At 42.7% G+C, this 24,462-nt stretch overlaps 3 protein-coding genes and 2 non-coding genes across 14 annotated transcripts in view; 1 reads left to right on the forward strand and 4 right to left on the reverse strand.

The window, feature by feature from the left end:
* Positions 1–3,822: 3,822 nt before the first annotated feature.
* On the reverse strand, positions 3,823–7,304 carry LOC124064049. Its single transcript, XM_046398246.1, has 4 exons — positions 7,177–7,304; positions 6,658–6,939; positions 6,359–6,546; positions 3,823–4,537 (listed from the first exon to the last, which is right to left on the reverse strand). The coding sequence occupies exons 1-4, from the start codon at positions 7,302–7,304 to the stop codon at positions 3,870–3,872; spliced, it is 1,266 nt and encodes a 421-aa protein (XP_046254202.1). The 3' UTR covers positions 3,823–3,869.
* A 1,771-nt stretch (positions 7,305–9,075) lies between these two features.
* Positions 9,076–12,511, reverse strand: rpl10 (ribosomal protein L10). Its single transcript, XM_046398081.1, has 7 exons — positions 12,493–12,511; positions 12,335–12,366; positions 11,201–11,259; positions 10,472–10,579; positions 9,996–10,134; positions 9,613–9,775; positions 9,076–9,290 (listed from the first exon to the last, which is right to left on the reverse strand). The coding sequence occupies exons 2-7, from the start codon at positions 12,355–12,357 to the stop codon at positions 9,135–9,137; spliced, it is 648 nt and encodes a 215-aa protein (XP_046254037.1). The 5' UTR covers positions 12,358–12,366; positions 12,493–12,511; the 3' UTR covers positions 9,076–9,134.
* On the reverse strand, positions 9,394–9,523 carry LOC124064058. The gene has a single exon (XR_006844217.1). It is a non-coding gene; the product is annotated as a small nucleolar RNA SNORA70 (small nucleolar RNA).
* On the reverse strand, positions 10,889–11,022 carry LOC124064057. The gene has a single exon (XR_006844216.1). It is a non-coding gene; the product is annotated as a small nucleolar RNA SNORA70 (small nucleolar RNA).
* A 4,684-nt stretch (positions 12,512–17,195) lies between the features above and the next one.
* The window catches only part of LOC124063904 (tumor necrosis factor receptor superfamily member 14-like), a 62,189-nt gene continuing 54,922 nt past the window's right edge, over positions 17,196–24,462 (forward strand). For 3 of the 10 annotated variants that reach the window (XM_046398026.1, XM_046398028.1, XM_046398029.1), the window contains exons 1-3: positions 17,219–17,502; positions 18,336–18,818; positions 19,247–19,354. In XM_046398026.1, coding sequence (XP_046253982.1) covers positions 19,310–19,354 — 45 coding nt within the window. In that variant the 5' untranslated portion in view covers positions 17,219–17,502; positions 18,336–18,818; positions 19,247–19,309. Of the gene's footprint in view, positions 17,503–18,305; positions 18,819–19,246; positions 19,355–20,098; positions 20,193–20,313; positions 20,440–20,625; positions 20,782–21,579; positions 21,668–21,767; positions 21,959–22,234; positions 22,291–22,591; positions 24,230–24,462 lie in introns of those variants that run through there. The other 7 variants (XM_046398032.1, XM_046398033.1, XM_046398034.1 and 4 more) reach the window with 5 other exon arrangements.

Here is a 24,462-nt window from a genome sequence, read left to right on the forward strand (position 1 = left end):
ACAGGTGAACAGCATGCAGAGGCAGAGCACAGAATAATCTGACAGCAAGCAGGAGTGAAGGCTGGGTTTATAAAGAGGAGGGAATAGGCTGATAGATCTCAGGTGTGCCTCAGCTGCCTACAGGAGGAGCCAGCCACACCCCCTGCCACACCCAGGCTCTGCAAAGGGAACAGAGAGAGCACAATAGGAAAAGCACAACAGAAAACATACTAAGCCAAACCATAACAACGACATCCTCTTCTAACAACATTGCAATCAGCTGCATTGGTTTGTTTCAAAACCATAAAGTTTTCCATCACAGAGAGGAAGAAAGGAGGAAAATGCCATTAATGCAATACTTTCACACTGAAGTGAAGCTGGGGTAAGTGAACTGAAATTTAAAATAAAACAAAAGATGGATGGATGAAACATGAAAATCGCTTTATTATTTTCTTTTGTAATGAAGAGGTTTTATTACCAATTGATGACATTCCTATCTACATTCCCAATTCACTCAATACCCATACTGCTGTAATAACAATAACACAACTTTATCTGAATGCCACAAGTCAAGTCAGTGTCATTTGTATAACCTAAAATCACAACCCATGGTGCCTCAGAGGGCTTTATGACCTGTACTCTGAACTGAGGACTTGTTACAAACAAACCAGAGGTGAATGTGGGAAGACACATCGCGACAGTTTTGGTAAGTTTTATTTTTGCTTCTGTCTTATTTGAACAAAATGTGTTTTTCGTTGAGTTAACAATGCAATTAAGTTTGTCTCAGTTCAGTAAAAGAGAGGAACTTAAACTGAGACATTTTGTGATTTTCTTTTGTTTACTTATGAGACTAAACTCTAATAGAGCTTCTGAAACTTGTTGCTCACATGCATCTACAAGCTGAAACTGCAGGGGCTGTTGGACTATTGCCTCCAGTGGAAGAAGAAGTGGAAATAAGATGATCGGTCAGGATTAGATGGTTAGTATGCTAACTTGAATAGATACAGTATTTTATTTTTTTTTTTTGAACAATGTAAACTACAGTTCAGGCCATATCTCACAGGGGTCTGCTGAAATGATCATTATCTTAGCTAATCTCAGATATGTGAAAAACAATGACAGACAGAAGCAGACTTACTTGCTGTCTGGGAACTCCTGAGGCCTGCACTCCAAATAAAGTACAAAGGTACTAAGTACAAGGCTTTAGTGCTCCAGTCAGTCTCTGTTCCTAATCCCCCACAGCATACATATGTTATGACCTGCTATCTCACAGTTACCTTTAAGTGTGAGGCATAAGCTACAAGACAAGACAGACAAGACAGACAAGACAACTTTATTTGTATAGCCCATTTTTACAAGCAGTTTGTCTCAAAGGGATTAACATAACATCAGCAACATCCTCTGCCCTTTGACCCTCACATCGACTAAGGAAAAACTCCCAGAAAAACCTTTAACAGGAAAAAATGGAAGAAACCTCAGGGTGAGCAACAGAGGAGGGATCCCTCATCCAGGACGGGTTTGAAACTGGTGATGTAGCCCAGTAAGAAGCAAAACACTGTTGTGAAACTGAAGATCCGAAGCTAAACTTGAAGTTACCTTACTAAGCATAAATACAGTACAGGAAACAGGACATGACACTTTGAACTACTTATCAAAATGAGTGTCATCACTGTAGTCAGTTGTCAGGGCTAAGAGGCCGTCTTTATCAGCCTCCTTGTCTTCATGGGCCCGCTGGTAGAAGCACCTTAAAGCCAGTTCACTATCAAGTATTCTGCAAAGGTAGATGGGCATGGGGGAGGACAAGAAAGGCAGCAACAGGTTCAGTGATATCACATTAAGGTCATCAGTGCTGCAGTGTGTGTATGTGAAGTTCTGTATATTTCATGTAAATTCTGATAGTACTGATAGGTTAGCCTGTTTGTACCTTATGGGTATCATTGCCACAGTGGTGATGATGCTGGATATGATGAAGACAAAGCCAGGAAACCAGGTCAAAGTGTGCTGGTAGATCTGGGTGTAGAGTGGGATGCAGAGCACACTGGGTAATTTCAGAGACAGCTGCAAGGAGGTCAGGACGATACCTGGAGGAAGAAATAATAGCACTTATCTCTGCACTCTGGAGCTTAGAAAAGCCTGTTTCAGGCTGCTATATGCAAAAGAGACTTGGGTGGACACTGGACAAAATTTGACATTCTGGATGTTGCCAGAGAATAATTTTATATAGACAAATTCAAAGAGCTGTGTGGGAATGCCAAGATATCAGCTTGTGAACCTGTGGTACAGCAATACTATAATACTGACTAATGATGAAAAGGAATTGATGTGTGCTTACCATACCAAGACCTGTGCACCTGCTGGGACAGTAGGGATCGGATGATCGGCGTGGGTATCAGGGAGAACAATGTCAGGATACGGGCTGAAGAGCATAAACAGTAAAGAGTTATGTCTTAGAGTACCTATACATTTTTACAAAACACGCTTTTAGAACATAGAAATGATGTGAAGTTACAATGCAGCTGAACTCCACAGAAAATTACAAAAGGTATTTGCATCTTTCTGGACCTTATTATTTTGGAAATTTGGGGGCAGCACAACAGTTCCCAGGTGCTGGAACAATTTCCAGCGGGAACTGAGCATCACTGTCATTCCTTTTGGAGTGTTTGTGTCCACTGGTGAACTAAGTCTTTTAACTGTGGCCTGCGCTGGTTCATGAGAAAAATATCTGGCTCTTTGGCTGCTAAACTTGTATTAATGTCCAAAAAGGTAAATACTTATTTATAGGCAGAAAACTTCATGAAGTATCATGTTTGAGCTTTTAAGAAGACGAAGCCTGGTTTCAGGGTGGGGTTTATTTAACAGTTACTAACTTTCTCAGTGGAAACCAATAAATGCCATGGTCTTACCGATGTAGAACATGTATGTGGTGGTGACAAAAGCCATGAGGAATATTCCCACTGTGTAGGACAGCATGCCAATGGTAATCAAAATGAGATCACTGAGCCACCTTGACATGACCATGGCACTCAGGAAACTTGCCAGGGTAACCAGGAAGCCAGAGGCATCCCCATAGCCCACCTGGAAAGATCACATGGGTCAGAATTATAACCAGGTCGGCCTGGATCCAATCAGTGTGCCAGCTGCAAGATACTAATTATGTTACTTTCACTCCCATCATCAAGCTCAGTATTAAACTCATTCATGTTCATTTTTGTTAACAATAAGGCTTAGATTTTAGATTAGATTCAGCAACACGTATTAAGCATGTAGTTCATAGTATGTGATGCGCTAATTAACTCATGACTTAGCCAGGTACCATTGTACTATGACGCATGAATAACAGGTCACAAATTTAAATAAAGATAGGAAAACCTAAAAAAATGTCCATTAAAATTTCAATTTATCTGTTATATAACAAACCACTGATGAAAGAGAAATATTTGTACTATTTTCTCACCTGTGTGACACTCCAGTGGAGAGGCTCCATCAACTGGAATAAGACCAGGACGTTTTTAGCTGCAGAAACCGCAGCACTGTAAAGGACTCCTGCCAGCCACAGCAGCACAATGTTCAGCACCCGCTTAGATGACGTTTTGTAACTGAGCTCCTTCTGGTATTTAAAATCGCCGGATGCCTGTATCTACATGGGAATACAGAATATAAGGTACAGTGTAATACTTTCACTCTTCAGTTGTTTTTCGTCCATCCAGGGTTTTGCTTTATCCTGAGGTTCTGTCTTTAATGTATTTCTTTCTTTGTTTACAAGATATCACAAAAACTGTTCAACTGAGAACAACCTGGCCTGTCACCCCGTTTTATATCAAGATCAATTCGAAATGAGTGAATGAATATATCAACATAAACTTGAAATGAATAAATTGTTGAACTAGAATTTAAGACTTACAACACAGAGAGACACTCACCCGTAGAAAGAAAAGGCTGTAGAGCAAACAGAAGCCATAGAGCAGTAAACACACCACCACTGTCATGACTCCTGGTCTCGAACCAGCAGCCGTGAGACCAAACAAATGTCCAGATGCCACACAGCCCACTACACCTGCGATCCCATTGGTCAGTTCAGCCGTCATTATGTGTCTTGACCGGTCTTGTTGAGCAGAACTCAGAGATAACAGTGTCATGGTGCCACTCCAGAATACAGTGAAGCCGCCACATAATCCTGTGATGGTTCCCTCCAAAAACAAGACCTCCATTGGCCAATCCAGCGTCAGAGTCAACAGCATCACAAGTCTGGCCAGCATGAAGCCTATTAGCGGCACCACAATCGGGGTTTTCCTCCAGCCCCTGTCCCCCAACCAAGCCAGAAAGAGGCCTGGGAGAATGGGGATCAGCTGGCACATCAACCTGTAAATCATGTAGAAGCTGGACACGGTGCTCTGCCAGCTGTTCGTTGATGTGGTGTTTAGAGAGTCTCTGGTAGAGTTGATGCATCGTTCCTTTAATACCATCGGCAGAGCTGTCAAGAAGAGAGAATTCCCAAGCTGGACGCCAGCAGCCACCAGCTGAATGTGCCAATGCAGTTTGCTTTCATACATAGTGAAGACTGATGGTGAATGACACATACACTGTATGCACTGGTTATCTGCTTCTCTGATCTGCTGCACCCTTTGACATCACAGCAGACCTAGACCACACCTCATCTGTCCTTTGAGGAGGTCCTACTGTTAATAAGGTTACTAATTATTCAGGGCACTTTATTTGTTGTTCACATCAGAAATAAAGCTTCAATAAACCGCCTCGCTGACTTGTGTGGTGACATGGTGAAAAATAAAGATATTGCTAATGCTTTCTAATACACCACCAATTTTGACAATGATTTTAAGGGGATTCAGTTTATGGGTCTGTGGCAAGAAATCCAGTATTGCATTCCTGTCACATAGATCACATTAATAATGTGAAGACATCTCTGCTAAACTGGGGATAAAGGATGACTGGTTCTTAAATTGTATTCAACTCTCAACTTTTCAAAAATAACTCTCTACAAACCTGACAGGCTTTTCTGCATACTTCAACAATAGACTTCTGCCTGGCTGCTGACAAAGGGGGAGACAGCAATCAACACTCAACAAAATACACTAACTCCACTATTGGGTGCTCATTGCTGACTTTCCTGTGTGCTATGCGGAAGCATCACAATGCATGTTACATATGAATTTTCTTCAGGTCAGGTGTGATCATATTCAATTCAATTCAATTCAGTTCAGTTAATTTATATAGTCCCAATTCACAACAAAAGTTATCTCATGACACTTTACAATTAGAGCAGGTCTAAACCAAACTCTTTAATTAAATTGTGAAATAGAGAGAGCCCAACATTCCCCCTTGAGCAAGCACTTGGCGACAGTGGCGAGGAAAAACTGCCTTTTAGAAGGCAGAAACCTCGGAGCAGACCCCGGCTCAAGATGGGCGGCCATCTGCCTTGACCGGTTGGGTTGAGAGAGAGAGAGAGAGAGAGAGAGAGAGAGAGAGAGAGGGAGAGGGGGGTGGGGCGTGAGAGAAGGAGCACACAAGCAGAGATGCATAGCAGCAGTAATAATACCAGAAGTATCGGAACTGTAGATAATGATAATGACAATGAAGTATACAGAAGGTACTATGGTGATTATGATAGCAATATTAGTAACAATAATAATGGTAGCAGCAGCAGAGTAGTAATAAAATTAAAATAGATTATGACTAAACAGTAGTAATGGCATTAATTTAATTTGATTTAATTAAAAGGTTTGGTCTAGACCTGCTCAAATTGGAAAGTGTCATGAGAAAATTTTTGCTGTGAATTGGTGCTATAGAAATAACATGAATTGAAATATTTACTAGGATTTGCTCATTTGTCCGATCATATTGGACGATGCAATGTTTCCAACTGTGACTGGCCTCAGTGCACAAAGAAAGGTCCATAAGTGTTTTTATCTACACTCACCTCATTGAGCACTTTATTTGGAACACACATACGCCCCTACTTATTAAGATAAGATAAAATAAGATAAGATAAGATAAGATAAGATAAGAGCTTTATTAATCCCGCAGGAAATTGTTGTGCCAGGGTTGCAATACAAAGACGCATACAAAAGAATATTATAAAATAATACCAGAGTATATATATGAGATATAGATAGATAAATAATGGCAATAAATAAGGTGCAGATACAATCTTAAAGTGTTTATTGTAGTGCAGGATAAATTGTTATTGTCCTATGTGGAGAAAGGGGATGAGTTGAAGAGTTTGTTAGCCACAGGGAGGAAGGACTTCCTGTGGCATTCGGTGGAGCACCTCGGCGGTCTCAGTCTACGACTGAAGGTGTTGCGGTAGGGTTCCAGTGTGGCCTGCAGGGGGTGTGACTTGTTGTTGAGGATGGATGGGTACTCATCTTCCTGAAGTCCACTCGCAGCTCTTTAGTTTTCCCTATGTTGAGCTGCAAGTGGTTCTGTCCACACCACTCCACGAAGCTGTCCAACACACCTCGGTATTCAGCTTCCTGGTCACCTGTGATGCAGCCCACAATGGCAGAGTCATCCAAAGACTTCTGCAGGTGGCAGGATTGTGAGCTGTACCTGGAATCTGAGGTGTATAGTGTGAACAGATAGGGCGAGAGGACTGTCCCCTAAGGCGGTCCTGTGCTGCTCAGTATGGTGTCCGAGGTGGTGTTCTGCAGCCTCACGTACTGTGGCTGGCCAGTAAGGTAGTCCCCAATCCAGGTGACCAGGGAGTCATTTACCTGCATGTCCAGGAGCTTACTGCAAAGTAGAGCAGGTCTTATGGTGTTAAAAGCACTGGAAACGTCGAAGAACATGACTCTTACAGTGCTGCCTGCCCTGTCCAGGTGCGTGTAGGCTCTGTGCAGCAGGTAGATGATGGCGTCGTCCGGGTCTGCAGACTTGCTTGGATGTCGGTGGCTGAGCTCCATCCTCACAACATCCCTGTTGATGGTGATTGGAGGCTCCGACCTGTTAGGAAAAGACAATGGGGAGGGGTGTTAAGTGGGAGGGGTTGAGGCTGAGGTCCATGGTGCTGAGGAGGGGTGGGGGAGTAGTCAAGGAGGTGTGATGACTCCCGGAGAGGTTTTGGAGGTGTGGGTGACAGGTGGGAAGTGTCCACAACATCAAACCCGTTGAAGAACAGGTTTAACTTGTTGTCCTCTTGTTGGTGACTTCCCATCACTGCCGCAGTCTTTGTTCCTTGACCAGTGATGCTTCTCATCCCATTCCACACCTCCCTGGTGTTGTTTTGGGCCAGTTTGCTCTCCAGCTTTCCTATACTGCTCCTTGCCGTCCTTGGTCTTGTCCCTCACCTCAGTCTGCGCTCTCCTCATTTCCTCCCTGTCCCCCTTCCTGAAGGCAGCCTTCTTCCTATTCTATCCTTCCTATCCAGTATGGTGCTGCATGCTTCCTTCACATTATGTAGCATGTTAGTTTATTTAGTATGTTTAGTCTATTTTTCCCCACTAACAGTTAGGCCTTGTTTGGTTGTTTGCTTACTTTTGACTAACCTACACTGCTGTAATGGGCTACTGGATGCTTGAATTTCCCTCTGGATCAAATAAATATCTATCTATCTATCTATCCATCCATCCATCCACCCAGGGAACCCCCTGGTGGTGAAATTCTGCAGCTGCATAGCAAGATTTCACTGCACACGGCACAAGAACTTTTGCTGCTGGAAGTAGGTGCAGCGTAGTGAAGCTGTTAGTCCTATTTGTATTTTAGATGTTGTAAAGTTGTGCATACCAAGATTTATGATTTGTAGTGCGGTTATGAGGATTACTACTATGTAATTACCGAGTTTCAAACAATTTCTTGTACAAATACTAACTTTATTTTCGGGTAACTTTTCTGATCACGTTGAATGAACTGCTGAGATTGTCAGTGCAAAGTGCTACTCGTTGTCATTTTATATATATGTTTTGTAATATTAACTTTCTTTTACTCTCCATGTACAGATTATGATCCATGCAGTTGCAGCGTTTATATTGTGATTTTCTTACATTTTTGCATCAGCATAAAATTGGATACGGAGCGAGTCCCACCTGAGTGCTGTCGTCCTTTACACATGATTATTGGTGCCAGGCAGGCTGGTATTTTTTGAACTGTTGATCTCCTGGGATTTTCCACACACACCAGTCTTCATTTGCCAAAAACAAAAAACATCCAGTATGCGGCAGACTAGTTTGAGTTTCTGTAAACCACTCTGTCAGCAGAAGAACAGAAAGCTGAGGCTGCAGTCTGTCCACAGGCTCACCAAAACTGGACAGAAGACAAAATGTCATCTGGTTTGATGAGTCTTGATTTCCGTTGAGGCATAGTGATTGTAGCATCAGAATTTGGCACACACAAATTTGGGCCAAACACTTTGGGCCTGTTAACACCAACCACTCATTGTTTGAAGGCCACAGCCTGTTTGAATATTGTTGCTAACTACGTGCATCCCAGAAGCTCAAAGGAAGGTTTCCAACATCTAGTGAAACCTGTGCCACAAAGAACTGAATCTGTTTTAAGCAAAGAGACACCCTCTCCATTATTAGTATGGTTACTGAGAATGTGAAAGTCCCCATACAGTCAGATGTCCCATTACATTTGTCCATATAGTGTAGAACTATGTCTGTCCAAGATGCCTTCAGTTCAAATCCTCACAATTCCTGACATTTCAATATTACTCACATAACATCAGTATAACCTTATAAATTCAATTGAACGTTTACGCTTTACTTAGTAAGTGCAAACCATCTGCTTGACAGAGAAGACAAAAAAGGAGTTAGGCAGATTAAATTGAACTGAGATTTGATGTTTATGCATCGACTTCTGATAAAAGCTTACATACTACAAAAACATGATTCACAACTTGTTTTTCCAGCCCCAAGATCTTCCCTTGCATAAATTTCTCTTACTTCATTTGCCATTCTAAGGACAGGGGGTGCTGTATGCTGTACTGATTCTACAGCCACTGAAGGCAAATTTGTTATTTGTGATATCGGTCTATAAAATTCACTTGACTTCCAGGATCAAGCTTTATCAGTACGTCAAATCATGTTAAGATGCAGCTGCCAAATGTACAAGTGCTGTGAAATAATTCAAAGCCATCAACACTTTTGTAATCAAACCCATTTTTATTGGTAGGCTGTGTCCACACAAAGCCTTTAACATCTCTAGTTGGCGTGCAGAGCCTTCCAGCGTGACAGGGGCCCTCTGCTGGGGATGTACTTCACCCCACAGCCATCTGGAATCAGACGCTTCTCAGCCATCATGTCATCAAAGTCGCAGGCATTGAACTTTGTGAAGCCATACTTCTTGGAAATATGAATCTGTAGGTGAGAACAATGACAGATGTCAACTCAAGTTCACAATAAATTTGTAGGACAAAGTGGATAAATTAACACAGAAAAAGCCATTGAAAGGGTCTCGATAATCCATCTCAAAGGTCCCCTTAAAGCACTCCGCACACCCGGAGGACAAACCCAACCAAAGAGTCGCAGTCTGCAGCCTTTGCACAATAGAGCCACACTTCAGCGAGACCAGCTGGTTTATTTAGCTACAGAGCTGTGCCATGATAACTGCTCAACAAAAGTGACTACACAAAAAAAAAAAATGTATCCCCATGTCAAGACAGGAGATGTACTCATTCACCTTCTGGCGTCCAGGGAACTTGAACTTGGCTCTGCGCAGAGCTTCAACCACATGCTCCTTGTTCTGGGCCTTGGTACGAACAGACATGATCACCTGCCCAATGTGCACACGGGCCACAGTGCCCTGGGGTTTACCAAAAGCACCACGCATTCCAGTCTGGAGCCTGAGAACCACAAATGAAGACCGGGGGGACATGATGAAAACTATACAATGTGTAAGATGTATCCAAATCACCTTCGCAAACGGTGTATAGAACAGAAACAGATAGAGCTACTCTAAACCATATCTTGACTGCTCACTAGTACCTGTGGAAAGATAATTTTGATTGTGCTCATCAAAGCCTATAACAACCATCTATGCACACATAAACACAAGATTCTCACCTATCAGCTCCAGCACAGGACAACATTTTGTTGATGCGGATGACGTGGAAGGGGTGCAGACGCATGCGGATGTGGAAACCATCCTTACCGCAGGTCTTCACCATGTACTTGTTAGCACAGATACGTGCAGCCTCCAGAGCTAGAGAGTGGGGTGGGAGGGGAAAGGTTAATAAGCTCAAAATAACATTTGCATCCAAGTCAATTGTTGTCTTCCTCTTTAGTTGTCTTAAAATGGGAATTAATTGTTTGACATTTCACCCAAAAGTAAATGAACACATGCTCACAGAAAGTCCTATACAGAAGTCTGCAGTGCCTGCATTTACCACACATTCTTCATTCCAAACACATCTATTCAAGTACAGGGACATGGCATGTACAACTAAAGATCCTGTAAGAAGGTAAAGGGAGATTTCAGTGCCCCCAATAACAGGTGACAGGTTAAATGGACATCTAAGCGTCTGTTAATGGCTCCTCACCTTCTGAGGACAGCTGCTCGTACTCATCAGAGACCATGTGGCCGCAGAGGGGGAACTCATCTACCTTGGCCTTCTTCCTGCCCAAGTCGAAGATCCTGATCTTGGGATCTACATGCGATGAAAAATAGGGAAGAAAATTAACCATTGATGAGTTGTCCCTCAAAAAGTAACACACTGGTTACTAGTGAAAGACCGATTAGTCGGCCAGACTGATACATGAGCTCGAGACGGAACAAACAAACAAAACAAGATACTTTCTGGGTAAACAAAAAATCAATATATATATTGGAGAATCGATAAAATTGTACAGCCCTAGTAACTCGCAATTTTAACAACAATTACTACCTGAATCAGAGACATTCATATCACTGTAACTAATGTGATACAAAGGATGATGGTCATTCAAACAAAAAATATTCTTGTCTCAGTGGTCCCTTAAAGCACTCAGCACTTCACAGCTGAGGACATACACAACCAAAGAGTCACTGTCTGCAGCCTTTGCACACCAGAACCACACGGGAAGCAGAACTGGTCGGCTTAATAAGCTGCAGAACGATCAGTTGCAGACTACAGTGACCTACAATTACTTTGAAGACCCTGTGCACTAACTCTAAAGCCCCAAAAGGCAGCGGTTCAGACAAGTTATTTTCAGTTAAACTGACCACTCAAGCTGACTTCCCACATTTCCAAAACAACACTGATACTGAGCAAAGTATGGAAACAGCTTACCAGGCACACCCCTGCAGAAGCGGGACTTGGGGTAGGGCTTGTTCTTGCAGTAGCGGTAGCTGTAGGAGAAACAGAGTCACTGAGATACTTCCACTACTGCTATAAGAATACATATTTTCTATTATTAAGTGCACTTTCCAATAACAGATCCTACTGTCTGTGGCCCAAACCCATCCATTCCTACTAAAGGTATAATTGGATTACAAATGTAGCGACATCTAAGGAAACATGAGGTTTTTAAAAAACAAGTGGTAACAACAGTTTTGAATACCACATGTATGTAAATGCATCCACATTCGGCTTTCTGGGAAGTATTTACATCGGCGGGACAGTGTATATGTGACTGAGTCACAATAAACCACGGAGTGTGCATTCAGAGTTATGAAGGAACAAGTTAACCAGGGAAACGGTGTGGCTTAACGAGTTAAAAAGTTAAAACTAACTAATAAAAAGCCTTCATGCTTTTAGTATGACGCATCCATCACTGCGTTTGCTCTTCTTGCAGCTTTCACACAAGACAAACAGAATATTGACAACCTCGTGGCTAAATAACAATGATGGTGGTAGAAAATCAATTTTCAAACTGTTAAAGGTCTATAATGTCAATATCACTGTCCAGTCATCGCAGAGTTACTCCTTTCGGCTCTGCAATGTGAAAACTGCAGACGCTGGTCTTCAGCGAGCTTTGACTGGCTACAGGCTCGCAAGCACTTTAGCAACGTAATACTACACACTTCAATTCATTTACTTAAAAACCAATTCTGAAATGTTATGAGGGGTTAGTAATGTGAATTTTGTGTGACATATCGTCATGTGTAAATCTGAAAAGTGGCTAAGTGTGGGATTTGTATGCTACTGTGTTAGCTGGCGTTAGCTCAAGTCGCTTTCAACAAACCAACGTTTCGTATCACTGAAATGCCATTATGACATTCCCGATAAAGGCAAACATTAACTGTCTGACACATTATATAACGGACACAGGATTGTGTTCTCACAGTACAGTCAAACAACAACCCGAAAGAAGGCCTGTCGGCATGCCAGCACGGTGCACATGGTGCGAAGCGTAGCGGCTGCCATTTTCTTCTGACTGGGCTAAAGGTACCCTGTTCTGAATCGATGTAGAAGAAAACTTACCAGCGGGCTGGTCGGCGGCCCATGGTTGCAATCTGTAAATTAAGAGATAATAATAACGTGTTACTTCATAAAAGCTGGGCTTCGATATTTGAAAAAGAACTTTAAATCCGTCTATTTTATGGAGAGCCACAGAAAAAGCGCCGCCACCACGCACTCACCTAATGGAGGAAAGGAAGCTGAGGTAACTTCCGCTTCGTCATATGGACGAGGATTGTCGGAAATAAATAAATATTATATTCATTAGCGTATTATTTTTCTTTCAGAATGCATTACTTGTGTCATAAAAGGGTCAATATTGAACGGTTAGTGAAGCATACTGTCCAAAAAATTATTTTATGACTGTCCACAGGTTTCACATGAACTATGGGAAGTGTAGTTTTTAACGATACCTTCCGGGCCTACAGAGGGACATCTACCATCGATCACGTCGACTTGATGCTCGGCTGTTTGTTTCATGCTACAAAATATAGACTGATTGTTTGATTCCTTGTTAAATTGCAAAAAGAAGTGAAATATTACAGCATGAAACCACTGTCAGTGTAGCTCTTATATTAATAACACTCCAAATGTGAAATGTTAAAAAGTCTTCAGTGAAAAACAGCAGACACAGAAATAGATATGAAAGAGGGTTTAAAGATATCATAAAATCATCATAAAATATGATCCGTTCCTGTTGATTAAACCACAGAGAACCAAGAGTATAGTGCAGTTAAAATTAGGTTTACCTTGCTGGAAAACAGAAACACAAAGTCGAGGGATGTGTCGGCGCGTCTTTGTCACGTGACCAATTTCAGATGACGTAGCTGCAAGACGCAGCCTCGCCAAGTCTCTTTTTTAATTTGTGTCAAAAGTGAGGACTTCAAATTATATACAAGTTTTGAAATTTTGTTAATATGTCAAGTAAGACCGATGCTTTTTCCTGAACACTGTCGTCACTTGTTCTTTTGTTTTGAAAGAGGAAAGAGAGAACTAGAGGGCCTTATCACCATCCGAGGAGGGAGCTGGCTGTGGATGAAAGGATGGTGGCAACTAAGGCAAAAACTGGCATGACACAATACATGAAGGACAAGCCAACTAAATTAGGGATGAAACTTTTTCTGTTGGTTGAGTCAAGCCATGACTACACCATCAGATTCAACATATACACAGCAAGTCTATGACTGCACATGAGTCCCAAACTGTTCATGGACCTGGCCAGCATGAAGTTTGGAGCATGTGTCACCTACAGGAGGAGCAGAAAAGGATGCTCCAGAGGGAGGGCAAATGTTCTCACCAAACAATGCGGAAGAGAATCTGTGAGATGGGACACGGGAGGTGTCTGTGTGCTCCAGGTGAGACAGTGCCAAGAGGGGTGAATGATGGAGATGGATGCTGGGCTGTGAGAGACATTCTCTGTCCTACAATAAGAATATGGTTGACCTGTCAGACCAGCTCATCCACAGAAAAACTGCTTGCTGGTAGAAGACCATATTACTGCACTTCCTGGACATAACAAATGCCTTCATCCTGCACCGTGAGATGAGCAGTGTCAAGAAGGTGCAGCCCATGGCACACAAAGACTTCATGATGGAGCTGGTGTGTCAGCTTTGTTGCATGGACAAAGATGGGTGTTCCCCGGCGCAGGAGAGCTGACCACATCCCTGTTGTCATTGTCACAGAAACAAATGCTGGCCAAAAAGGAACCAAAGGAAGGATAAAGTATAAACGCTGCCTCCAGGTGGACAACAGAAGGAGTGACACACCCTGGAAATGTCAGGCCTGTGACGTCCCCCACAGGAGCACACACACAGGAGCAGTGGGCAGCATCAAGCGCCCAGGGAGCATATACTGGGGGTTAAGTGCCTTGCTCAAGGGCACATCAGCCGGCTAATGGCGGTTGGGGACATTATCACTCCACCACTCTCAAATTTTTCCTGCCTGTCCAGTGGGGGAATTGAACCAGAGACCTTCCGATCACAAGCCGCTTCTCCAACCTCTAGGCCACGGCTGCCTCAATTTGCATTCTAATTTATAAAAATGGTTTGTTAAACATGTTTGTGGTTTTCACAGTAAAAAATAAAAGTAGAAACTTTTTCCCACTCCGATTTTATATTTTTTGTGTGATTTTAGGTCCAGTGTGTTAATACAGTATGTCAAAATGAAAAATTAACAGTAAAGTCACACTTGTGAGGTTGTGCTGAAAAAAATGACACCAATCAATGCAAGCTAAACCATTTTTAAGCTGAAATATAAAGTAAGGTAAAATCAAAAGTAGTCAAACACAGACAATTATACACATGACTCCAGTAATCAATTGCTAGGATAAGGATTTTGCACTGTTTTCTTTTTGTTCTCCCTATTCTGTCCCTCCTCCCTTCTCTCTGTGTATTCCATCCATACATTTTCAATACCACTGACACACAAAGACAACCACACACACTCACACCTAGGGGCAATGCAGAGTAGTCAATTAACCTAATGCGCATGTTTTTGGGATTGTGGGAGGAAGCCGGAGTACCTGGAGAAAAGCCACGCAGGCACAGGGAGAACATGCCAATTCAGCTCAGACCAGGATATGCTCGCAAAATACAGGGGCACCTCACCTCCAGCGACCCCCGGAGCATGTGGGAGGACATAAAGTGCATCACGGACTATAACATCAGAGATGCACAATGCCCAAGGGACCCTTCCCTGGAGGACAAACTCAACAGGTTCTGCGCTCGCTTTGAGGATCCTGACACCCCCCCCTGCACCAGACTTACACCACTACCCGGTGACACGCTCCTCTGTGTGTCCACAGCGGATGTGAGGAAGACCCTCAAAGGTATTAACCCCCGCAAAGCTGCTGGCCCAGACAACATCCCAGGGTGTGTACTGAGGGACTGCGCACACCAGCTGTCTGAGGTGCTCACAGACATCTTTAAAACCTCACTGTCACTGGCATCCATCCCCACCTGCCTAAAGACTGCCACTATTGTCCCTATGCCAAAGTGCTCCACAGTGACAGGCCTGAATGACTACCAACCCATAGCTCTGACCCCGGTAGTCATGAAGTGCTTTGAGAGGCTGGTCATGGCACACATCAGAGACTCCATGGACCCCCACCAGTACGTCTACAGGAAAACCCGCTCCACGGATGACGCCATCTCATCAGTGGTCCACACAGCCCTCACCCATCTGGAGAGCAGAAACTCCTACCTCCGCCTGCTCTTCCTGGACTTCTCCTCTGCTTTTAACACCATCATCCCACAGACCCTGGTACAGAAACTCTCCACCCTGGGTCTGAGTCACACACTTGGGACCTGGGTCCTGGACTTCCCCCAGGGCTGTGTGCTGAGCCCCCGCCTGTTCACTCTGCTGACGTATGACTGCTCAGCGAGGAATCCCAGCTGTCATGTAGTGAAGTTTGCAGATGACACAGCAACGATGAGTCGGAATAAAGAGAGGAGGTGGAACACCTGGTGCAGTGGTGCAGAGAAAACAACCTCTGCATCAATGTGACGAAGACCAAAGAGATGGTGGTGGACTTCAGGAAGGACAGGTGCCCCACCCCTCCCCTGCACATCGGAGAAGTAGCTGTGGAAGTGGTCTCCAGCTACAGGTACCTTGGTGTACACCTAACCGAGGACCTCACCTGGAACACCAACACTTCCTGGCTGGTCAGGAAGGCTCACCAACATCTCTACTTCCTCAGGAAGCTGCGGCAAGCTGGGCTTGGGAGCTCAGTCCTGAGGAGCTTCTACCACTGTACGGTGGAGAGCGTCCTCTGCACCTGCATCACTGTGTGGCACGGCAACTGCACCGCTGCTGAGAGGAAAGAAAGCTCTCAGATCTGTAAAAGTCGTATAAATCAGACTGTTTGTCCTCGTTTTCATGTCATTAGTTCTGTTACTCAGACAAAATGGACGTAAAAGTGTTGAAATGGAACGTGTGCCATTTTATATGACTGTACAAACTATATACTGTTTACTATTCTAATTTTGTACTATGTAGTTAATATATAAACATAATCTAACACTGCTGTATTGTATGAACATGATACTTTTTGTTTAATGTTCAGACTATTTTCAGATGGGGCTCGACTTAGTGTGTGTTTCTGCAGGATGGTGTGTGTGGGATCGAGTCAGAATAGAAACAAGAACAGTTTGGTTTCTGAGTCTAAACAAGAGTGTGTGTTTGTGGGATTGAGATGACACGTCAGCCAGTGCAGCAGTGTGGCCCACTGATATGTTTTCATACATGAGTTTTATTAGAATTTTGTTGGTTTGTATTTTTTCATGAAATTGTTGTGAGCACAAATGAAACATCTCATCATAAGAATCATTTCTGTTTTAGTAACAACAGATAAATGTTGAAACTAACTAGACTGCAGTGAGTGTGTGAAGTGATCAGCAGAGGGGAATAAAGATGGCGGCTTTTCAGATGTGACTGTGGCCAAAGGTGTCATACACACACATGCTGACGTTTAACATCATCCTTCACACATTTACACTCCTCTTTCATTTTCACATTTGCTTCTTCAATGCACCACAATTTCCTGCTCTTCTTGAAAGAGGTGAGTCTTGATTGTACTTAAACCCACTGACTGTTACAGCGCTGGCTGAGGTGATGTGTAAAACATAAGTAAAATGTAATTTACTAACATCAGTTATATTGAATTGCTAAACATTCTTATTGTTGTAAATAGACCCTCATTCTAAATTTGATGGCAGCAACACGTTTCAACAAGCTGTTAGAGGCTCATGTTTACCGCTGTGTTCCATCAGCTTTTCTTTGAACACTCAGTGAGTGTCTGGAAACTGAGGACACTAACTGCTGAAGCTGTCACAACAAATGTGCAGAATGTCCTCATGTGCAGAATGTGCAGAATGTGGCTTTATTTCAGTTTGTGGTGGTAGATGACAAGGAAGGGGAAGTGATAAGATAATGTAGGTCAGCACAATGAGAGAGACTTTAAATAGAGAATTTAAATAATTTAACATAATACTGACATTCAGAAAGGAAGATGGAACATGTCAGTGTGAGTCTGATAGTGTTATCTAGAGAGCTGAAGAGACGACTGCAGAGGTAGAAATGGCTGAGACTCTGAGAGATGTTCACTTGCTGGTCACATGGAAAACAGAAGAACAGAAACATGAAGTGCTGCATATTGGAAGGATGGAAAATGTTCAGTGAAAGAAGGATTCCAGGTGAGAGAAGAGTGACGTGTGTGGTGACATGTACGGTTCTAGGCAGGCACATATGAGGGGGCACTCAGAAATGTGAAGGGGGCAGCATGCGTACACATCATGCTCCAGCACTTTTCCCCCCTGTGCTTATAGTAACAGTGTTTTCTTCATTGAATTGGGTTGTTAGCTATGTGTCCAACCCCAACCTGGAGAAGTGGACTGCACTTTGTCAGGCCTCTACCTCCAGACCTGTCCAACTTGGGTGTCCCACCTGAAGACTAAGCTCCTGCTTTGCCATGGTCATGTGCGGTACCAGGCAGGATTAAATGATCTTAATGCTGTACCAAATGCATGCTTTGGGTAACTACCCAGTATTGGCTTAGAGGGTGCACTGCCATTTAAGTCATTAGGTAGCTGAGCAGGCTGCTGTGGGGCAGCACTTGTTGGGGAAGGTACAGGAGAAGCAGTGCTTGCTGATGCTAAAGCAGTGGTTATGCTAGCTGCTGTCTCTGATGTACTAGCAGCAGCATCATTGCTACTACTATCAATACAGGCAGAAGCAGCACTGCGCTTTTTAAAAGCTCTGAAAAACAGATGCATTCGACAGTGCAGAACTACTTCTGGTGTGGCTGAGAAAACACTGCTGCTTCTGCTGCATTCAATTACACTCGGAACTTGGAAAGATATGGGTCGGAAATTCCGACTTCCGAGGTAAATGTGTTTCACCTCGGAAAACATGACTGGCCACAGTAAGTTGATGTTTGTTTGGATGTCTTTCGAGCATTTAAAATACTTCTAAGGAAGTACATCACCTACTTAAGGGAGAAAGCCTGTCTGTGCTTCTGGACTTTCAGGAGTGTTTACTTGGAGAGAAAGTTCAAATGGGACGCATGAGCTTCCAGTGAGGTCCTTCATGCTACAGACAGCAGAGGGACGGGCATATAGCAGCGGTCTGCACAGGAAGGCACACATGTCTCAAACTTATTCTGCAGTGGAATGCAGAATGGAATGGCCAAGAGATATAGGATTCATTAAAAGAAACCCCTCATCATATACCTTCAAGGAACCTGGCTTAAAGCAGCAGTAGACTTTGTGCGGTTGTAAAAACATCAGAACAACAAGCAAGGGGAGGCGCTACGTCGCGTTTTGCTTTCATTTTCAGTTTAAGGTGTTCAGTTGTTTCAGGATTATGAGCAACGAATGTGATGAACGTCACGTTGATTCATCAAATACTTTCATTTTATGACGATCTTTTTGATTTTTAAAGATTATCAGAGCCAATGACAAACTACTAAAACCCTGTGCTTCATCTGCGTCGATGTTCCGAAACCAGCAAGGTGAGTCGACTTATTCCTCATGTAATCATTTCTCTTTAGAGGTCAGCATGTTAAACATATCACACTGAGGCCAGCTGTGTGTGTGCGTGTGTGTTTAAATATTACTGAAGCCCTTTTAGTTGAGCTAATATGATGTTGTGAATTATGGGTTCACTAAGCTTAAAAGTGCAGAGAGCCTTCTTGTCTACCTGACTGTTTTGAGAGCACAGACTGGCACATATTCAAAGATGCTGCCGCCTCCAAGAAGCACAGCAATCTTCATCAGCAAATGTGTTGATGATGTGGTGATCAGAATAGAAAATCACTCTGCACCTGTTAATGTTTTAAAGTTTAAAGCTTAAAGTGACAAATCTGGCTGTGCTAACCAGGTTTAATAAGCTGTTTCCTTGGCAGTTAGTGGAATCACCACATGGATGTGTTTTCTTCAGGTTTCCAGAGGGCGTCCTTGTTCTGGATTTTATTTGTCAGCCAATCCCAAATCTCCGTGTAAAATGACGTGCAGAAGAACATCTGTCAGAGCTGCAGCAGTGCTGATGGTAAAATAATTTGTTGTCACAGGAAGCCTTTGTTTGTTTGGCATCATTTCATAAATCAGATGCTCCTCACCAACATTTATTTCTTTGTAAACTTTTTTCCTTGATGATTCTGTCTGTCTTACTCAAAGACACGTCTACAAACATTTTAGCGTCAAGAAAATCAAATAAAGTGTTTTTCTGTTCGTTAGAGGGGCTTCATCAGCTCTGCTGAGAGATGAACAGCCGTCCAGCCTTAAAACTCTGTAGAGAAGAGAGTAGATGTTGTAAAAGTTAATATAGAGCTGATCACATGCTGGTGGGAAGGTGGAACACAGGAGGACAGTTTCCTTACTGTGGTAGGATGATGGGGGTCGTGGCTGTGATTTAATGGTTTGAAAACAGGCAGCGTCCACCAACATCTGTGAAGGCGCATTTCAAAGCTGTTTTAAAATGAATTAATACAAAAATAAAGAGTATTTGTGGGATTTTGTGGAAAATATGTTCCACATGTGGTTAATGCTGGTGTGTCTCCATGGTAACATATGCAGACTCAACTGTCGACAACTCTGAGGTGAGACCACATCACATGAGTGTAGCTTAGATTTCATCTCTGTGCATTTTATCTGCCAGTCCACACACTAACTTCACCACCCTGACTCCATGTGACTCCATGTGACTCCATGTGACTTCATGTGACTCCATGTGATGTCATGTGACTTCATGCTGTGACTCACCTGCAACATAAACTTTCTTTACTGTCCACAGATACTTGTGGTGAATGTCTTCAGAGGACACTCCCTCACATGTCGTCAATCAGAGTATCAGATAGGGACTGAATGCTGTTCCATGTGTCCTCCTGGTAAGATCCAGTTGAATATTGAAGAGGTTTTTCACTTGTGTAGATAATGATAAGTTTCAGCAAAAAGTTGTTTTCACTTTATTAGAAATATTATATGCCAAGAAATATGTCTTTTCAACAGGAAGTCGAGTTAAAACTCACTGCACTGAGGCTTCAACAACTTCCTGTCAGAGTTGCACTGAGGGAACCTTCATGAATCATCCTACTGGCCATGTGAAATGTTTTACATGTACAAGCTGTGATGCAGGTAGATTTTTGTGAATATTTCATAACAAGGACATCTTTAGCGAGGCGGAAACTCTTTGCTAAAGATGTTCTACAAACTAAAGATGGTCTTTACATCAGAAAATAATAACATGTTGCTCTCATGTAGATAAACAAACAGAACATAAGACTCATAGCTCATATCCTTGTCTCCTCTCTGTGTTGACAGCTTCTGGTTTGAAATTAAAAACTTCATGTACAGCAACATCAGATGCTGTGTGTGAGCCACTGGAGGGATTCTACTGCATGGACTCTGCAGAGGAGGGCTGTAAGGCAGCAGAGAAACACTCAAGCTGTCGGCCAGGACAGTACATCAGTCAGAGAGGTTAGTTTGCTTGTGCTGACTTTAAGATGATCCATGGCATAGTTTGACTTTCAAATCAGAACACCAAACAGGGAAACAGCTGTAATGATTACTTGATCATCCAGACTGGAAGCAGTGACGTCTGACCACCAGATAGCAGAAATGAAGCCTCAAAATAAAAGGAAAAGTCACAGGTTACCATAACTCTGTGTTGTCATGGAGCTCACTTTGTCCTGGTGTTTTTCCAGCAGCACAGCCACCACTGAATTATCATAGAAATAACACAGCAGAGCTCAGTAAAGAAAGGATTACGACTTGATTTAACTGCACATTGTGGCTGTGCACAGTGTGAACACAAAGAAACTCTCCAAAACGAGTAGTGGAGCATTTCATGGAGCAGCAGCTTCTTCCTGTGTGAAGGAAAACAAAAAGACTGGCAGCAGGATGAGCTGAAGGGACACTGACAATGACAGAGGCCTACAGCTGTAGATGTCTTCTAGTGCAGGACGCTGACAGTTTCTTGACAATCTGCTTCTTAACTGGTACCAGCAGGTTAGCATTCATTTTATTTTTTCAACATGTGCATGAAGCAGTGAAGCTAATGACAGTTGGATCATTTTAGTGTTCAGTTTGTTCAGGAATCTGGTGTGAATCAAAGTCCCATCAGGCTGTGAGTGCTGAGCTGCACTACAACACCTCATCAGACCTCAGAGAATATCAACAGGATTTGTTCCTCAAATATGACAACTTGGGACTGGAAACAAATCAATGTTTTTTAAATCCACTGACAGGACGTTTCAATATTTGTCGTTTGCACAGGAACAGCATTAAGAGACACTGAGTGCTCTGACTGCAGTGAGGGAACATATTCTGATGGAACATTTCCATCCTGTCAGCCACACACACAGTAAGTGAAGCTTCACATCAGATGGCTCAATTGTGACATCAGCAGGGAGTTCAAGGTGTCTCCAGATGTTCCTGTAAAAAATGTCCCTCTGTCCTTCCAGATGTGAATCAGAGCATCGTCAGCTGATAAAAGCAGGGACTGTTTCAACTGATGCTGAATGTGGAGAGCAAAGTCCAGACAACACAGGACTTGTGGTCGGCGTTAGTGTGACTGTATGTCTTATAGCAGCTGCAGCAGCTGCAGCAGTTGCATGGTGGCGTATCAGAAAGAGGAAAACATTTCAAGTCACAGGTATGATTCATGTTTACACAATAAAAATATGAAAATGTTTTTGATAATAATATCATCTTTCACCTCATGAAGTTATTGATTGTGGTTTGTGTGGATTGTGGATTGTGATTTCATCAGTAATGTTTTATTACAAAAATAAAAGCAAGAACACAGAGAAGTGAGTCTCACACTCTGCTGTTGTTACTAACAAGTCTGTTTCACTGCATGTACAGAAGGAGCCACAAGTGATTTTTCTAATTAATAAGATGATGTCACTCATGAATTTTTCTCAAAAAGGAACACGCGCAGCTGAATCAGGGGTGATGATTCGACAGCCATAGTAACAGCAGCAGGTAAGACAGCAGTGTGTCCTTCATTAAAATGTCCATCAGCTGTCCAGCTGAGCAGCGTTCTGTGGTGTGTTTATGTGCAAAGTGTTGCTGTTTCAGCTCAATATTTTCCTCTCCTCAGGATGCAACAGTTCATGTGTAAACATGCAGACTGTTTTGGACACTGCAGAGGAAATGTTGTCTACAATCCAGTGACATTCATGTTATAATCGTGCGTGCACGTGTGTGTGTGTGTGTGTGTGTGTGTGTGTGTGTGTGTGTGTGTGTGTGTGTGTCTCCTCCTGTTCTCTCTTGTGTTCCACAGGTGGAAGCTCCTAGAGTGGATCCACCTGTGTAGCCAGGCGATGCTGCTGATTGGCCAGCTTTAAGCTTCAATGGACCAATCATCATTCGCCTCTTTATATAAACGGCTTCACAGCTGTATGCTCTTCCTGGACCTTTGTTTTTCAGGCTGTTTGGTTTGTTTTTTTACTTGGCAAATGAAGGTAAAGCTGTGTGGTGGGAGATAGGGTTTACTAAGTAATATACATTTTTACAGCACAGAGAAGTTATTTGTCTACATACACCAGGTTTACTGAATGTTGCCACTGACTGTATTTAATTAATTAAGTCTCTTCTTAGATAAGAGAGGTAGGAGTTTTTTTTGTTCTTTTCTTGCAATCTGTCAAACTGTGGTGAGGTCTTGTTTTTGGGTTTATGTCTCGTCATTTCCTGTTTTATTTTGAAAAGTAAGTCTCATCTTGTTTCAGGTCACTTGCCCTTCCTCATGTGTCTCCTGTCTGATTGTCTCCCCCGATCGTGTCCACCTGTTCCCCTTTACCTCCATGTGTTCTAATGGTCTGTGTCCTCCTTGTCTTGTGCCAGTGTGTTTTGTCTTTGATTTTTGCCTTGAGCTTCTTTCTTTTTTGCCTCTGCATCAGAGTGATTTTGTGTTGTAAGTTTCTTAGTTTAGGATTTATTCATTTGATTTCTTTTTTATCTGTAGGAGTGATTATAAGTTCCTTCTTAGATTCATTTAGTTGATGGTTCCTCCTCTCCTCTTTTTTTTGTTTGTTTTTTGTTCCTTGTAGATTTTGCCTTCCTTTCAGTTATTTGCCTCCTGTTGGAGTGGGGATCCTTAGTTCTAGAGATTATTGTGTTTTCATTTGTAACTTTTCATAGCTCTTTTGTTTTCTCTCTTCTGAGATTAATCATTTTCATAGCTGTGCGCCTTCAAGTTGAAGGTGTGCTTCAGGTAATTTCATAGCCTATTGTTTGTTGACACACTGTATGAGGTATAACCCAGTTGATTTTGAATGATAAAGTCAGCTCCATTACCTACCTTCTCTGTGTTTGAGTCCACAATCAGCAGTGAGCAGTCAGGCTTAGTTTTATTGTACTGTTTTTGATTATTTTGGCACAACCACACAGTTCTCATTTCTCCTCCACATTCTTTTTGGTTTCAATTCCTGTTGAATTTAGTTTGCTTTAAAAATAAAACTTATTTTCTCCACCACCTTGGCTCCATTAAGTTATTTGGTTGTTGTGTTGCAGCCTCTGATAACCTCTAGGCTCTGCCTCAATGGGGGTGGAACATCTGTCATAAAGAACAATCAGCTGGAACTGAGGACGGAGACGCTCAGTCCTGAACTGCAATAGGAAGGGTCAAATGTCTGCTTTGACTGACAGCAAACAGGCTGGATCATCTGGATGGTGCACATGAAACCCCTACTGGGTTCAGGTGCAGGAGAAAAGCAGCAAATAGTCAGAAGAGTCCATGTGCTGAATATTCCAAGTTCACAAGACATCATATTGGTATGCAGTTTGTGTACTGAAGCCCCACAGGGCTGTGAGCTGAGCCTGCATGACACGACTGCTGAACTCATCCTCCACATTCCCTCATTGGACACTTTGCTTTTGTCTTGTGCTGCATAATGACATCATGAAAATGGATATAAATGTATTTTTTTATTGTCTTAGTTTCTTTACAACACCTAAATTTCCCTTTTGTGAGATCAGTGGAGGATTCTCTTATATTACTTTAATTATGACAACATGGCAAGCAGTGAGCACCATACGCTGCTTAAGTCAGTGCATTTATAAAATGCACCAAAATACGTCCACATGTCTCTGACACATAATGTTTAGTCCACACATGGTTGAACTTTAATTGTTTGTGAACTCAGCTGTTACTCA

This window comes from Scatophagus argus, chromosome 8 (genome assembly GCF_020382885.2).
Source record: "Scatophagus argus isolate fScaArg1 chromosome 8, fScaArg1.pri, whole genome shotgun sequence".
Taxonomy (NCBI): Eukaryota; Metazoa; Chordata; class Actinopteri; family Scatophagidae; genus Scatophagus; species Scatophagus argus.